Below are 15,828 nucleotides of genomic sequence, written 5' to 3' on the forward strand. Positions count from 1 at the left end.
TCTATTCTATTCTATTCTATTCTATTCTATTCTATTCTATTCTATTCTATTCTATTTAGCACCACTTGAACAGATATTAGTCCGGCATAATAGCTTAAGATGAACAGATTGTGTGACACCATATACATTTAGTACTAAATGTGTACGAATTCACACTTAATCGGGTAGGTCTGACATATTTTAATGCAAGTAATAATTTTACAGAAGCAGACTGGAATGTATGTAAACAGAAAGAAAATGAATCTACTGCATATGTACACAATATATTTATTTATGCTTCCAAATTATTGTAAAAGTCATGACTTAAATTGACTCATTGGAAAGCACGTAGCACAAGGGGTAGGTATAGTTATATTCACTAAATAGAAGCTGATCAGTTTTCATTTAGTTCTCCCTTTCATAACAGGAGGAATGGACTATGATTTATTAATCACTTGAAAAAAAAGATTATGCTTTAGGTATCCCCATAAAATCATCTATACTCTCTCACTTTATAAACACTCTCTTATACTGTTTTGTGCATTTGTAATAATTCTTGGGATCAATTATTACTTATATTTATATGCATTAAATTCCTTAGAATATCCATCTTCTTTTCACAATAATACATTTAGGAGTTCTAAATTATTAGTAGTGACTTAGGGGTGCTGGTTGATAAGGAGCTCAACATGACCCAGCAGTGTGCTCTCACAGTCCAGAGAGCCAAACATATCCTGGGCTGCATCAAAAGCACCGTGGTCAGCAGGGTGAGGGAGGGGATTCTGCCCCTCTACTCTGTTCTGGTGAGACCCTACCTGGAGTACTACCCCCAGCTCTGGGGTCCCCAACATAAGAAGGGCATAGATTTGTTGGAGTGAGTCCAGTGGAGGGACACGAAGAGGATCCAAGGGCTGGAGCACCTCTCCTATGAAGACAGGCTGAGAGAGTTGGGGTTGTTCAGCCTGGAGAAGAGAAGGCTCCAGGGAGACCTCATAGCAGCTTCCCAGTACCTGAAGAGAGCTTACAAGAGAACTGGAGAGGGGCTTTTGACAAGGGCATGCAGTGATAGGACAAGAGGGAATGGCTTTAAACTAAAAGAGGGCAGATTGAGGTACTAGGAAGGAATTCTTTATGAGAGTGGTGGGGCACTGGAATAGGTTGCCCAGAGAAGTTGTGGATGCCCCATCCCTGGAAATGTTCAAGTCCAGGCTGGATGAGGCTTTAAGCAATCTGGTCTAGTGGAAGGTTCATTGCCCATGGCAGGGGGGTTGGAACTGGGTGATCTTTAAGGTCCCTTCCAACCCAAATAATTCTATGATTCTATGACTAAACTAATCCCAACTAAATTCAAAGTAACTACCCACTGAAATTTTGTCTCTTACAAACAAGATTGAGAGTCCACATGAAAATCAGTCTTTTCCCAATTATCACCTAGGGATTAGCTACAAGACAATTGTTTTGGAAACTTAGTAATTTAAAATGTATTTATTCAGAGTTGCTTATCCCACACTGATTTTGTATTAGTTAATTCAGAGTACTAATATAGCAAGGTCAAGCTAGCAGAAAATATTTTCCTGATTAAGAGTTCTACTGATCTCATTTGCAAGAGAGTCTGAAGAAGGAAAGGGCTTGTTCCTTTATTTTTTTTACAAGTGAAACATGAAACAAATTTTTAAAAAATGAACTACTGGAGGGAAGGGAACAATTAGTATTTCCCAAATGTCCTCATGCTGTATACTGTGTACACATATACATACTCATGCACTCTGTATAAACTACTAAGTGTGTGTAGCTGTAGAGCAATGGCTTTCACTGATAATAGACTGTACCAAAAAAAGATGCCTCCTGAGAGAGCTGATAGTTGTCTTCTCAATGAAATGAGTTGTGCTAGCAAAAGCCTAAGTAGCAATATTTGCATTAAGACTTTTATTACTAGATACAATAAAAAAAATTGCTACATTCCTCTTCCCCCCACCAACACTGTACTCTAACAACATTTTCTAGTATGAACTACTGTCCTGTTTCATAATTTCTTTTGCCTGACGAGGAAAATATTTTTATGCAGCCATCTTATGTTTAAATCACATATTTACACTATACCAGTGCTGCAGTTTTATTTCAATGGCAAACAGAACCCTCTACAAAACCAGGGTACCTAGGTAAATAATCTACTGGGTATATCCTCTCAGAAGTATCTAAGCACTACACACCAGGCTTTCATGGCTCCTCAAGTGCATGTCTTTATAGGTTAACATTAGGTACTTCATTCACCTTAATAAATTGCTAAATATCTATCCTGAGGCATGATACCATGAAGTAGAGTCCTGCAACCCTTCAGATGGGTCCTACCCAGCTATGATGCTGTGCCAGAAAGGAAAGCTAGCTGTAGTTCTTGCAGTTGGACATGGCATTAAGCTGATCCAGCCTTACTGCTTTGAATTCAGGTTACCCGTATCATTCTTCATTGTGTAATATTCCAGCCCCCTTTTTAGAACACTGAAGACCCATCTGGGTCTTCTTTTTCTCTTTCGAGGGAGTTGCTCAACAATAAGCACTTCAGAAATAAGTGGCCTGAATTTTTAAGTGCCTGAAGCATCAAAAGAGTCTAATTTTAGGTTTTTATTTTTAAGTATCTTGGGTGCTGTTTCTAGAGTTCTCCAAAAAACTTAATCCAACCCACCATGCAGACTGTTTTTCCTACAGTCATCTTATTAATCTAGGCGTTCCCACTCAATTTCTTCCCACCAGTTCAGCACTGGAGGTGCAGGAGCCTTCCTGCCTGCTGAGCCTGCCATATGGAAGAGTTATTTCTCCCCCTCACTGACTCTCCATTTTCTGTTTTAATCGAGTACACAACTTGTTCCCCAATGCCTATTCCTATCAGTTCTTTTCTCTCTTACCTACTTTTCCCTCACATCTAAAAAGTACAACTGCACTCATTAAGTTTGGAGAGCATCTGAAATGCCGTCTGTGGGAAAGATGAAATGCAAAATAAGTATCTTGTGCATAGCTCTCTAAAGTAGAAGCGGTGCTGATGAAATTTTAAAATCTCTTGAAATTATCAGATATTCCTTCCTCATTACACAATCAACTTTGAAAGGTCTGAGGTAAATATGTGTATAAGGGGACACAAAAAAATTTAAAAAATATTCTGATGCTAGAGAGTATTTAGGAACACAGTAGATAATAATAAATAATAATAATAATGGTCAGTCTTCGCGAACGAAGATTTTGGGAAAGATCTTTTACCTTTCAAGCCTGCGCAATGGATTTTTTAGGTGAGACACAGCATGCGCTGAACTGAGCCCACCCTTTAATCCCAAGGTTCATCTGCCGGGGCCAAGCGAGCTTGGACAATGGCAGTGAGGTCCTCAGGACGTAGGTTTGTTTAGAGTCACCTTCTCATAGATGGATGGCCTCACAGGGCTAACGAGCTCCATCTGCCCGGGGGAATGGGAATCGAACCTGGGTCGCAGCAGTGAGAGTGCTGCATCCTAACCACTAGGCTACTATTATATTATAGTTGCAAGCATACACAAGCTGCTATAATTTCTTCTGCAAAGCAAGTGTGTGCAAGCTAAATGTTCACATGTCTCTGGATCTGCAAAGCAGAGTGCAATTTATACAAAGATCTCGAAGTGCTTCCTGCATAGCCAAATAAAAAAGAAACACAACCATGTTTTAAAAATAACTTCAAATAATAATAAATAATTGTAAAATGGAAAGAAAAAAGTCAGCTGAGGGCATTACTTTTCTAACACATTTTCTTAATCCATTTGCTTGATCTTGGACACAGATTGCTTTAAGCAGAACAACATGAAAACAAAGGCAAAATAAGGTAAGTGTCTGTGTAATCATATTAAGTCAGCAACAAGTCAAATGTGCTTGTTTATGCTATATAACAGCCAACTGCACGCAAAACATCAGAAAAGTATGATATTTTCCTATTTTAGAGTGCCAGTCCATTACAGGTGTGTCGGTACATTCATCCTCAGAAAGTAACAAATTATTTGTTTAGATTTTAACTATTAGAAATCATTTTTGAGACAAGTCACAGAAAATTTCTTTTAATTCAAGACGGTGATATAGGTCACAACTTAACATATGTTGAGGTTGATGGGAGCTCTAAGAAGGTAATTAATCTTTCTCTCAGGTTATCAAAGCCACAGACTCAATATCACAACAACTCAGTCAATACAGTAAACATGTTCATCTGGTATCAGTATTGTACTGTCCAAGATTAAACCTTTCCTTTTCACAATATTCAGGAATGTGTGCCATCAAACATTTGTGAAGACACAGAAAAATTCTTGTCTCTTTAATTTGCCTGTCAGCAAAAGTCAAACATTATACAGCATGCAATAATACTGGCTCCAGCAACTTATTCCTTGTGGATTTAGACAAGTCACATAGACAAGGCTGTATGTATAAGAACACAATACCAGTACATCTCCCATGGGTCAGTCCAGACAGGCCACCTCGCCCAGCGCTCTGCACAAGGATAATGTAAGATGATACTTGAGAAAAACATGCAAGCTTTGCCACTTTCTGTGGTCAGTTACTCTCATATTTCCATAGGGTCCACAACTGTTGTTCACAAATGTTAATATCTGTTTATGGGCAAGTTGCCCATGAATGCAGTTGTCTACGGACACACTGTCCATGTTCCAATAGGATATGCAGAGAGGCAGTGGAGTATCCACCCCTGGAGACTGTCAAAACTCAGCAAGACAAAGCTTTGGCTGTTCTATCCAGTGTTGGCTGAAGTCCCGCTTCAAACAGAACAGCAAACTGTATAACCTCCAGAGGCCTTTTCCAGTCAACAAGTCTGTCAAATCAAGTGCTGCACAATATTCAAACAAAATATTCAAATGTATTAACAACATTCTGTTATTACAGCACTAAGCTTAGATCTGAGCAACTAGTGCTCAGACCTTGTGATCACTAGAAGCACATCTCACTTACTAACAATGATGGAGTTCATGTTATGAGAATTGTTTAAAGGTTCCCAAAAGAAACTGCAGTGAGTCAAATTTAACAAGCAGACAAATGCAAACCTGAGTCTGTAGTTCCATATACGACCATGTTTTAGGTGATCACAGAAGAACATTCAACTATGGTCAATTTGACAATAACATGTTTTAATCCTGAGTTAGATTAAGAACTCATTTTGATGATGTGGTGGATTTCTGTTCACTATGACTCTTATGCAACCCCTCCCCTCCCAATATTCCATCTCCTGCTTTACACACTGATGCACAGGAAGTTCCACCTGAACATGAGGAAGAATTTCTTTACTGTGAGGGTGACTGGAACAGATTGTTAATTCTTTAGGATAATTTGACAACAGCATTAAGATATGATATCTTAATGTTCATTGTGTGCATTTGTAATCTTAGTAGGCAACTGCAGTTAAGCAAAAGAAATAAACCACAAATAAACAGTAAGACCCTGCTTTTTTTAACAAGTATATTTGATTTTGTCTCTGAAAGAAAACTCACCAATGGTGTAATATCTCTTCAGATCACTCCTCCGTGGATTGCGCCTTTGGGTGTTTGTGGTGTTGTTCTGCTCCTCCTCAGGGGCAGCTGTCTGAGTGGCAGGTAAAGATCTGCTGGGCTGAGGTGTCTGAGCTTCAGCTGCCTCCGGGTTGCATCCTGGCCCACTAATATCCACCGACTGGGACTTTTTCTTTAATCTAAAGGCAATTTAAGGCAGTAAAGTATTACTAATTATCATTCTATACCTAGATTATGTATAAAATAACAGCAATATATTCATTGTACAACAATTCATGCATGTCGTAGCAGAACACAGAACAGCAGTGATAAATTAGGCCTTGTATTAATATCCTCTTTCAGCTTCTGAATCAGTTACAGCACTGCCATCTCCCATGTAGCTGCAAATGGTAAACTGCCCTCAGATCAGCCTGCTGAGCTGCTTGAAGTATCAGTCCCTAATCTATTTCCAAGATGAGCTGCCCACAATTATCCTATAATTATGTTTCCTGGCTTAAGTTTCCACAGATGAGGGGAGTACAAAGAAATTAAATCATTTACACAAAGTCACTGAAAGCCTCAAGAGAAATGAACTGATGGACGATTTTCTGAATTCAGACGTAGCTCTACAACGGCATTTCCCATTCTGCAATAGTTTCAATATGTTGTTTCTCAAGAATCCCACTAACCCTAGGTACAATTTTTGCACTGCAATAGCAGTGAACAGAGGAAAAGAAAATCTCTCTTCTGCAGAAAAAATCAGTATCATTCAATTCATTACTGGCATCCAGGTACAGTACGACTTATTAACCACTATTCTCTGAGCACGACCATCCAACCAGTTTTTTACTCCTCTAGTTGCCCACACATCCAGATTTAACATCACAACTTGTCACTATCGATCTCCACTCCTCCTCAGATCTAGTCATTTTATCAGAGTTCTGAGGGAAAGACTTAAAATAACTCTCAAATCCTACTTCAGAGTGGGGTAAGTACACTCCCATCACTGATTTACAATAGTTCTGGCATCTTCACTGTCTCTAGCAACATAAAATAGATGTTATTTTGCTACTAGAGTTATTGGATAGAGACAAGTGTCCCGTTATGATGAAGTTCAGTACACACATATTGGATTTTGTCAATACTTTTCTTAAATTAAGTCTCTATAAATGTATATAGTTGACTACATGATTTGATCCTGGAAATAAAAGAGGTTTATGGCATTGCAGTGAGATATGGATCTGAGATGAAGGGAACATAACAACTTTGAAATTTTGAAGTGAGTGAAGTAAAATGATAAAGTTCTGTAATGCCAAAGGATAATTTTATTAGGCTAACAACTTAATGCTAAGCAGTATCCCTTCCTGCACGGAAGCTCTGTGCTTCCTTATCTTTCAAACATTTTCTCCACATAGTGGTTGCAATTAAACAGCATGAGTTACTGCACTGAGAATGGAATCTGCTAGTATAACATATTAACCAATTAAATACTATCATAATAATAATTGCTCTAAGCAGATTGGAAAATCTGCAGGTTGTCATCAGGCTCTGGAAGGTAAAATAATGTATCAAAGTGAATGTAGAATTTTATTAATTATACTGAAGGCAAAATTACTCTACTCATACAGGGTATTGCCAGTCCAGGGAAGGGACCAGCAGTTAGAAAATTAGCGGTTAGAAATTACCTTCTCTATGTCGTCCATAGAGAAAGACTACTTTCACTAGAACCTTATTCCTAGACTAGTCTAGGGTGTCTTGCATTTGAAGGAATGTTCCTCAGCTCCAATGACTCTCCACAAAGAGTTCAGGTTGACAGGGACATTTATCCCTCCTATATATAAGAAAGGCTTCACTGGGTCATCTAGACAAGCATCTCCAACAACTCCATCAATGAGAAGAGTAGAGACAGATATCCCCCAGGATATCCTTCCAGAGTCCAGCAGATTCTGGTTTACGGATTTTCTGAGTTAGATAATGCACCTTTGGAGTTATTGTCCTTAATTACTTCAGAACTCAGTTAAAACTAAGAGACTTAAACTTCCAAGTAAACTGCCCTTGTCATTATGGGGGACTTCAACTTGCCAGAAATTAACTGGGAGTGTCACACAGCTGGTTTAACCTAGGGCAGAAAATTCCTAAAAAACAACTCTATGGAACAGGTCCTGAGGAGCCAACTCAGAAAGATGCCCTCCTTGATCTGCTGCTTGTCAACAGAGTGGATCTCGTGAGTAAAGTAGAGATTGGTGGCCGTCTTGGCCACAGTGACTACAAGGAGATTGAGTTTAAAATCTCTGTTGACAGGAGGAAAAGTGCCAGTAAAACCTCAACTTTGGACATGAGAAGAGCAGACTTCAGGCTGCTCAGGGAATTAGTAAATGAGGTCTCCTGGCAAAGCATCATCAGCCGGTCAAGGGAGGGGATTGTCCTGCTCTACTCTGCACTGCTGTGGCCTCACCTTGAATATGGTGTGCAGTTTGGGGCACTACAATATAAGAAAGATATTAAGCTATCGGAGACTGTCCAAAGGATGGTGAAGGGCCTTGAGGGGAAGCTGTATGAGGAGTGGCTGAGGTTACTTGGTCTGTTCAGCCTGGAGAAGAGGAGACTGAGGGGAGACATTGCAGTTACAACTCCTTCATGAAGGGAAGGGGAGGGGCAGGCACTGATCACTTCTCTGTGATGACCAGTGACAGGACCTGAGGGAATGGCCTGAAGTTGTGTCAGGGGAGGTTTAGGCTGCATATTAGAAAAAGGTTCTTCACCCAGAGAGTGGCTAGGCACTGGAACAGGCTGCCCAGGGAAGTGGTCACAGCACCAAGCCTGACAGAGTTCAAGAAGCTTTTGTATGATACCCTCAGGCACATGGTGTGACTCTTGGGGATGGTCCTGTGCAGGGCCAGGAGTTGGACTCGATGATTCTTGTGGGTCCCTTCCAACTTGGCATATTCTGTGATTCTGAGAAACTTCTGATATAGGTGGCATCCAGCCTTGACGGGTTCTGGTTAAACTATGCACTGTCTTCATACCACAGTAACTTGCTTTAATGACTTATAAGTGACACTATGAGAAACAATGAACAACTACTGCTCCATATAAACCAGCTGCTTATATTAGCTATTGCTGTTCAAAGAGCCTTACAGATATGGGAAGAATAACTTTACTTCAAGGACCTTGGTCGATGGACCTATATATGGAATCAGTGGAAACACCATCCCCAACATCTTTGGATAAACCAACTGAGCACTATGAGCACTGATACGTACAAAAATCAAGATAAGAAGGCACGGCATCCTCTCTGAGTAAACACTGTGGGAGAAGAAAAGAAAGTTCTGTTGCTTGAAATGATGCTCCAGAAACGAAGACTTTTAAACACTTCTAGATTAAGCCTACAGCTGGTCAAATATATTTACCTAAAATGAAGGCTGGAATATTTCATTGACTCATTAACAATGAAATGGTGTTCCCTCATAATGTTATTCTGACACATTGCTGAATATGCCATCTTTCAGGTCATATAAAAGTCTCTATAATTCCTTATCACATGAAATCTTTGAAGATTTAAAGGATTACTTTTGAGAAGAAAATCATTAGTTTTCAAGAAGTAATACCCCACCTTAGACCACAGCTTCCACTGTGATTGAAGTGTCTTGCTTCCATGTTGTACAAAATAGCCATGGGCAAAGAAGCTACAAAGTGTTTAGTACCTTTCCATAACCTTGAACCAAGGCAAGCGAGGCCTAAAGATCAATAAGTGTACATATGTTCTGCATTACACGTCTATGCTCTGCCCCAGAGGAAGACAACAGGTGAGTAGAAATAAATTTTACAAATTGAAAAATACCGTTATGATTTATATACTCGATTGCATTATGAACACATTCTTCACCAGCAAGGCTGATTGAAGGACAGTCCAATTAATAAAGCTGTCTGGAGGTAGCTAATAAAATAACTTGCTGCACCGTGGGGAACACCAGATTGTTGTTACAAATATACTCTGTCTATTTTTCTAGAATCACATAGGAATAAAGGGATAATACCTGTCATTTGAGCAGTTAAATTTTCACATGGCCTTTTTCAAGTGACTTATGATTAATAAAAGACTCGGTTGAAATGCCTGTAGCAAATTAATGTCCAAAAACTTAACTACTCTTGCAATAGAGAATAATTTAAAAATAAGACTTCCAAAGCACTAAGTACCAAAATTAACAAACAGGAGTATGACAGCCAAGCAAGTGCACATAATATCGTCAAAATGTTCTTGAAAGACCATGGCAACAATGCTTTTGCGAACAGGAAAGACAGAAAGATACAGGGTCTGAATTAATTCAAACTGCAATAACAGGGTCAGCTGAGTAGGACACAGGTTCAAGTAAGGACACAATTTTATGGGAATGACTTGACAAAAACAAGCAGCTCACTCTAATGCATCTTCCTTCAGCCCACCTGAGCTGTATATTGATACAGTCATGGCTAGCAAATAGTTTCAAAAAACATTGCAGTCTTTGAACTGTATCTTCACTAGACCACCATGTCTTGCAAAGAAAGCATGTGTTTTGAAGCCAAGAGAATTAATTCTCTGTAAGCCTGACCCTTCCCCCCCACCCTGCTTTATTACTAGCTATGTGTTGCATTTAGTTTTGGAGGGTTTTTTATATTACAGTCACACAGTTGGGCTGAAATGAATTATTCTTTGTCAGAGAGGAATCTGAAAATGAAATGCCTCGAGATCACATTTCTCATTCTTGCTTTATTTCAGGCTGCCTGCTTGTAGAAAAATAAATAAAAGATATAAGAAATACTGTGGCAAATCCTTTTTATCTTTTACTCTATGTATTCTGTAGCAACCTTCAACTAACTTTTCCAAAACAGGCAACACAGGGTCTTTCAATATTGCCTGGTGTGACCCAAAATGCTGCTGCAGACAGCCAGCAGACAGCGTGACAGTGAGGGCTTCAAAGTCAGTGCTGCACTAGTCGGGCTTGGAAAAGCATACCTGATAACAAGGACAAGGTCCTAACTTGAGATCTGAAGTAGAAGGCGCAAAAATTTCTTCCTCTGCAGCTATCATAGGAGCTTCACAGGGAGAGAAAACCATGCAACAAAAAAAGGAAAATCTGCAGCCTTTGGAACCCCGACCTGGTCACTGCTGTTGTCTTCTGGCTACTGGTGGCTTCTGTGAAATACGGTTGTCCTCTCACAGGCATGTTCACAGCAAAAGTGGCTCGTTCAGAGAAGCTAACATGGAATAACTCTGAAGGACCAATTGTTGACAGCTAATCAAGGCAACCCATCCTGGGGCAAAGTTAAAGTTGGGCCAGAGTTGGGGTGACTCAGCAGCTGCTGATTGGGTTTGGAGATGCTGTGTTTGCTTGGAACACAGATAAGCAGCACCTCAGCTTTAGATAACCCTGTTCAAACATACATTTGACACACCTCTTTGAGTAGTTCAATTGCACTATTGCTAATAAACCATTAAATCCCCATTTTCTCCATTTCTCTCTCACTGTATTTTCCTAGAACATATGTTGCTCACCCCAATATCTCCAGCTGTCCAAGACCTTCTATGCATCCTTGGTGCCTCTAATCTATTGGACAGAGCCACAAAACCCAAATCTGCCTCTCAGCATCCTACTGGTTACTAATTGCAGAGGATTTTCTCATTCAGCTAATCCAGGAGGAATGACATACCTGTAAGTAGATACAATGACTAGCTGTTGAACTTGCACTTTATTTCTCTGTCTACCCTCTGCATGCAACTGTAAGGTTTTCTACTGTATCTTAGAAACCTCTTGAGAGATGCTTTTACCTCCTCCTGCCCAGCTGGCATCCTGCACTCACCAGCAGCACCTCCCAGGAACAGAGTCTTACCAGTTCCCTCAAAAAGAAAATGCGGTCAGGTGTTTGGGTATCAACCCTTAAGTGGTGTTGATACCCTAGGCACACTATACATATGGAAAGTCCTGGGGCTAGTGAATTCCCTGTGAAATCTGCTATAGAATTTGTGAACATTAGGAGTTCATCCCTGGCATTCACTACCACAGAATAGATTTCTATTCCATTTCTAATAAAATGTATGCCTTTTCACATGTTACAATTTCAAACTGCATTTTTGTAAAGCAGGATGGAAAAAAAAATTAAGCATTATTTTCTTAACAGATCTTGAAAGCACCCAAAACCATCATGATTGGCAGTCCAATTCGAAACAAAAGGCAGGAGGGGGGAAATAAAAGTGTTTAAACCATAAATTTATGGTGGAAACAAACAATACGAAGCATCTCAGGGGCTGGGAATCTGTACAATTAAGTCTTTGTGAATTTCTAAGTAAAAATCCCTTACTGCAACAAAGATTTGGAGAAAAGCCTAGCTCATTCTTATCTACCAAATACAAAAAAAACCCTCTTTGTGCCCCTTGTGACTATTGTAGAAATTTTACTACACAGTTAATAGGAGAAGCAAAACCATTCATTTGAAGAGTGATGTTTATTCTTCAGAGATGCATTTAATATTTTTGAATGCTTGGAAGAGCTGATTATGAATTTGATTTCTTTGTAGTGAGAAATGTGATTTAAACTGATGTCGACAGCCAGGATTTATCTGATTCTGGAAAAAAACCAGGTAAACTACTGTTTTAAACACAACTCTGCAAAGGTCTGATGACTTTAACACAGGAGAAGGCCTAACCATCATCCTCCTCCCCATCCCCCCTAACCCCCCCATCCTCCCCTCCCCCCATCCCCCGTCCCCGCACCAACTGCATAGACTAGCCCCCAAGGTAGTTATTTTATTCCCCTGTGGACACACTGGTTGTACCCCCCAGCCACCACACAAATCTGCATTTGCACATGGTTGGCATTTTTTGGCTACTTTGGCAAGTCGAAGGGATCAAGTAAAAGGCTCCATTTACCACCTGAGGCTTCTCTGTGTGCTTGCAGCATGAGGTAATGCCATAGAGGGCTGCTAGAAACTATTTTGTTTAATGCTCTTGAGTATCACCTGGTTATGGCCCTGGCCATCCCTTCCCAAAAGGAACATAGCAGGATTAGACTGGTACAGACAAAAACCACCTGTGATGATGATGAGTCGGTTACTCATGGGAAAAGACAAAACAGACTGTGGGAAGGAGCTGCCAGCAGGGGACGAGCACAGGGACCCTTACAGCCATCAGCCATTGGAAAGGGGGTGGCAAATGGTTTTACAGCGATGGTAATTTCAGAAGAACCAAATGAAGGCAAGCAACATGTCTGGAGCAAACACAGCTAAATACTTCTTCGAATGGCGTATATAATTGCTTAACAGAACTAATAGCACAGGCTATGAGTATCACTCAGTACCGAAAACAGACAGGAGTCAGGCGGAAGGCATTCATTAGGGGCTGTAGAGCATGCAGGTACTTCAGCAAACAAATTCCTCGATCCAGGGATTGCTGGAAGATGGAGGGTTTTCACAAGGAAAGAGCCACTCAATGCATGCTCCATCTCTTGTATTATCATCGGTAAGTATCCACTACTATGTAAGTACTACAGGCAGTGAGCGTGCAACATTCTTGTAATTCCAACCTGAATTGGTCATTATGAATTGCAGAGGAAAGGAAACCACAAAGAATATAGGAGGCTATTAAATCAATGTCTGACAGTAAACAAACAGATAAAAAAACTGCAGAAAAGCCCTTCAGTCTGTTACTTTATGTGTTAATCATGTAGCACAGTTTTCTGAAAATGCAAGCATCTTATGACATCATTTGGTGGCACAACAAGCGAGCAAGACAACGTTCACATGGGTGACGATATGAAAGGATTAGGAATGAATTCACACCTACACAGCCCAAAAAGCAATTCTAAGTGGCAAGTATGTATTAACAATGCAAGAATGAGCCCAGCTTCATGAAAGGAAACAATAAAGGCATGAGAGCTATGTGCAAAAAAAAAAAAAATAGCGGCATTTCAACATCATGTTTTGCTCTATACCCCAGCATTATATATTTGAGCAAGTACAGCAGCATACAAAACACCTTTCTTTTTCTCTTTACACACACTATCAAAAATTACCATGCAGACTCAACGATTTTCAACTGTCACAGTACCAGAAAGCAAACCCAAACCACCCTCTCTCCACCTCCTAGTCATCCTTGTGGAATTGGTCACAGCACGTGCAGGAAAACTGTCACTGTCCCTCACTCTGTACCAAAGGACAACGTCAAATCAGAAGTTTTGAGCAGGCTAGAGGGGAAAAGATGAAGAGTATCTAAACGATTGAAAAATTGCTCTTTTGCTGTGTGGAACAGGCAATCCACACCCTTTTAACAAGATCTATAGACAACGCTTGAGCTTCGTGTGTTTCAAGGGCATATCACAGAATAAAGACTTACAAAAATGAACACAAACCTTGTGATTATTCCTGGGAGCATGACAGCACTGCTACAGGTAAACCCTTGGAGGATCATTTACAGAAGACATACAGATTGGTTGCTGCCAGGTTACATCCATGAACTCCAAGCGGGAGAATCCAGAATCCACTTGTGGTTCAAGTGTGACAAGGCATTCTCACTGCCTGGGAGAGAAGCGTTAGTGAGTCCATGGGCAAAGGAGTCAAAGAGCTCTACACACCACAGATGGGCTTGGAGATGTACATTTGCAGGAGGATGAGGTATGGCAGGAGTAGGGAGAGAGGTGATAATGATGATGGAGGAAAATGGCAGCTGTCACGCTAAATACATAATGGAACTTGAATAGTCATAGCATAAACCATTTATTCTTCTTTTCCTGCCTAAGCATGTGTAAGGATTAACAGCTCAAGATCATATGGCTTCTCCATGGCTGTATAAAGTTTTACAGCTGTTTTACATGGTGGAAATAATATGCTCTGCAACTAAGGTTTGTGTTTTGTCAGGTATCTGAGAATTTCTTTCAGGATCTGTTCTTTCAGGAGTTTGAGAGGGTGGGTTGCAATGCTGTACTATTTGCTGACAGTTATCTTGATTCTGGACATGTTTTAGAAGAGATGTGTAAAGTAAATTACTATTTTGAATTTTGCCATTTTGTTAATAGCTGCTATACTGTTATTTAAATAACTCCCACTAGTTCCATTTTCACAAAAGCTCTTCCAATGCATTATGCAAATCTACTTCAGTACAATTTTCATGGGTCTTGAAATTTCCAGGTCTGTCATATTCAGCACAGAAAAATTTTGCATAATGGTTTAAAAGTGATTATGATTTCTATTTCATTCTTATTTGTTTCATTAATGCTGCAGCATTATATCTATTGCAGCTTTATTTATAAGGATGGATTCAAACTGTCCAGACTATTTTAAGGTTGTATTTCTAAGGAAAGCCTTTACTTCACCTGATTAGAAGTAAGTTTCTGAAATCTCTTCATTATAGTCTATGCAACCAGCACCCAGATTCTATTCCACTGAAAATTATTGGGAGATCTTCAGACATCCTGTACTATGGAGGACCACATCCTAAATTACTGTCTTCTCTCTCCCATACACTTAATTCAGGGTTTTCAAAGTGTCCAGTGGTCTGTGAGTTACATGGCATACCCTAAGACATACAGAACACCTCACTTACAGTGAAGCCATATAAATTCATAGTATTTTTCCATGTAATTAACTTTGTCATAGTATCAATTATTTTCTGTGCTAACTGCAAGTAATTTATACATCAACAAAGCCGTTTTATCCATGGCCTTTAATTTAGGCAATTGCATTAACATTTCTCATTCCAACCCTATGCTTGACTGCTTTCTGAGTTGTTTACAAGTCAGCTGCAATATCCCCGGGCACTTATGTTCCTGAGATTGCTGCGCTATATGCAATCATAACACACATACATTTATGTAGTCAAATTTGGAAGCAAAAGGGCCTTTTAACTTCTCAAAGAGATGACAGAGGAGGTTGGAAGTTACAATGCTCTTATAGTTAGACAGATTTGCGTGTTCTAGTTCTACCATCTCTACAAATAATCATCAGCACAGTGGGCAAGCATAGCTCAGGTTCGAAGAATGTGGATATGCTTGTCCTAATATATGGAAATACAAATTGCATATTCTTCTGCCTTTCACAGTAGCTTATACAACTTGAAACAACTTAAAGACTTCTTTCATAATATAAAACTAGTTTATACATCATTATTATCTCTATTCCATGAGATATATATGGGATGACACATTCTGATCTCATCACTAAAATTCAGTGAGGTATAAAGGTATTTTGTGAAAGGGGAAAAGATGATAAACAGCAGGAGAGATCCAGCCAGGAGCATCTGAGCCCAGGCAGGTACAGCAGCCCAGTGGCTGCAGTGCCTCCAGGCAAGTGGGGACCTTTTGGTCTGGCCTTCGTCCTGCAGCTG

At 39.9% G+C, this 15,828-nt stretch overlaps 1 protein-coding gene across 4 annotated transcripts in view; it reads right to left on the bottom strand.

Annotated features, from left to right (window-relative positions):
- The window catches only part of OXR1 (oxidation resistance 1), a 264,006-nt gene that overhangs the window by 124,666 nt on the left and 123,512 nt on the right, over positions 1–15,828 (bottom strand). For 3 of the 4 annotated variants that reach the window (XM_027692513.1, XM_027692507.1, XM_027692509.1), the window contains exons 2-3: positions 13,859–14,024; positions 5,481–5,677 (exon numbers count right to left, since the gene is read on the bottom strand). In XM_027692513.1, coding sequence (XP_027548314.1) covers positions 5,481–5,677; positions 13,859–13,917 — 256 coding nt within the window. In that variant the 5' untranslated portion in view covers positions 13,918–14,024. The remainder of the gene's footprint in view (positions 1–5,480; positions 5,678–13,858; positions 14,025–15,828) is intronic. The other variant, XM_027692508.1, reaches the window with a different exon arrangement.

Source organism: Neopelma chrysocephalum, unplaced genomic scaffold (genome assembly GCF_003984885.1).
Source record: "Neopelma chrysocephalum unplaced genomic scaffold, ASM398488v2 Primary Assembly neopelma1_86, whole genome shotgun sequence".
Lineage (NCBI taxonomy): Eukaryota > Metazoa > Chordata > Aves > Passeriformes > Pipridae > Neopelma > Neopelma chrysocephalum.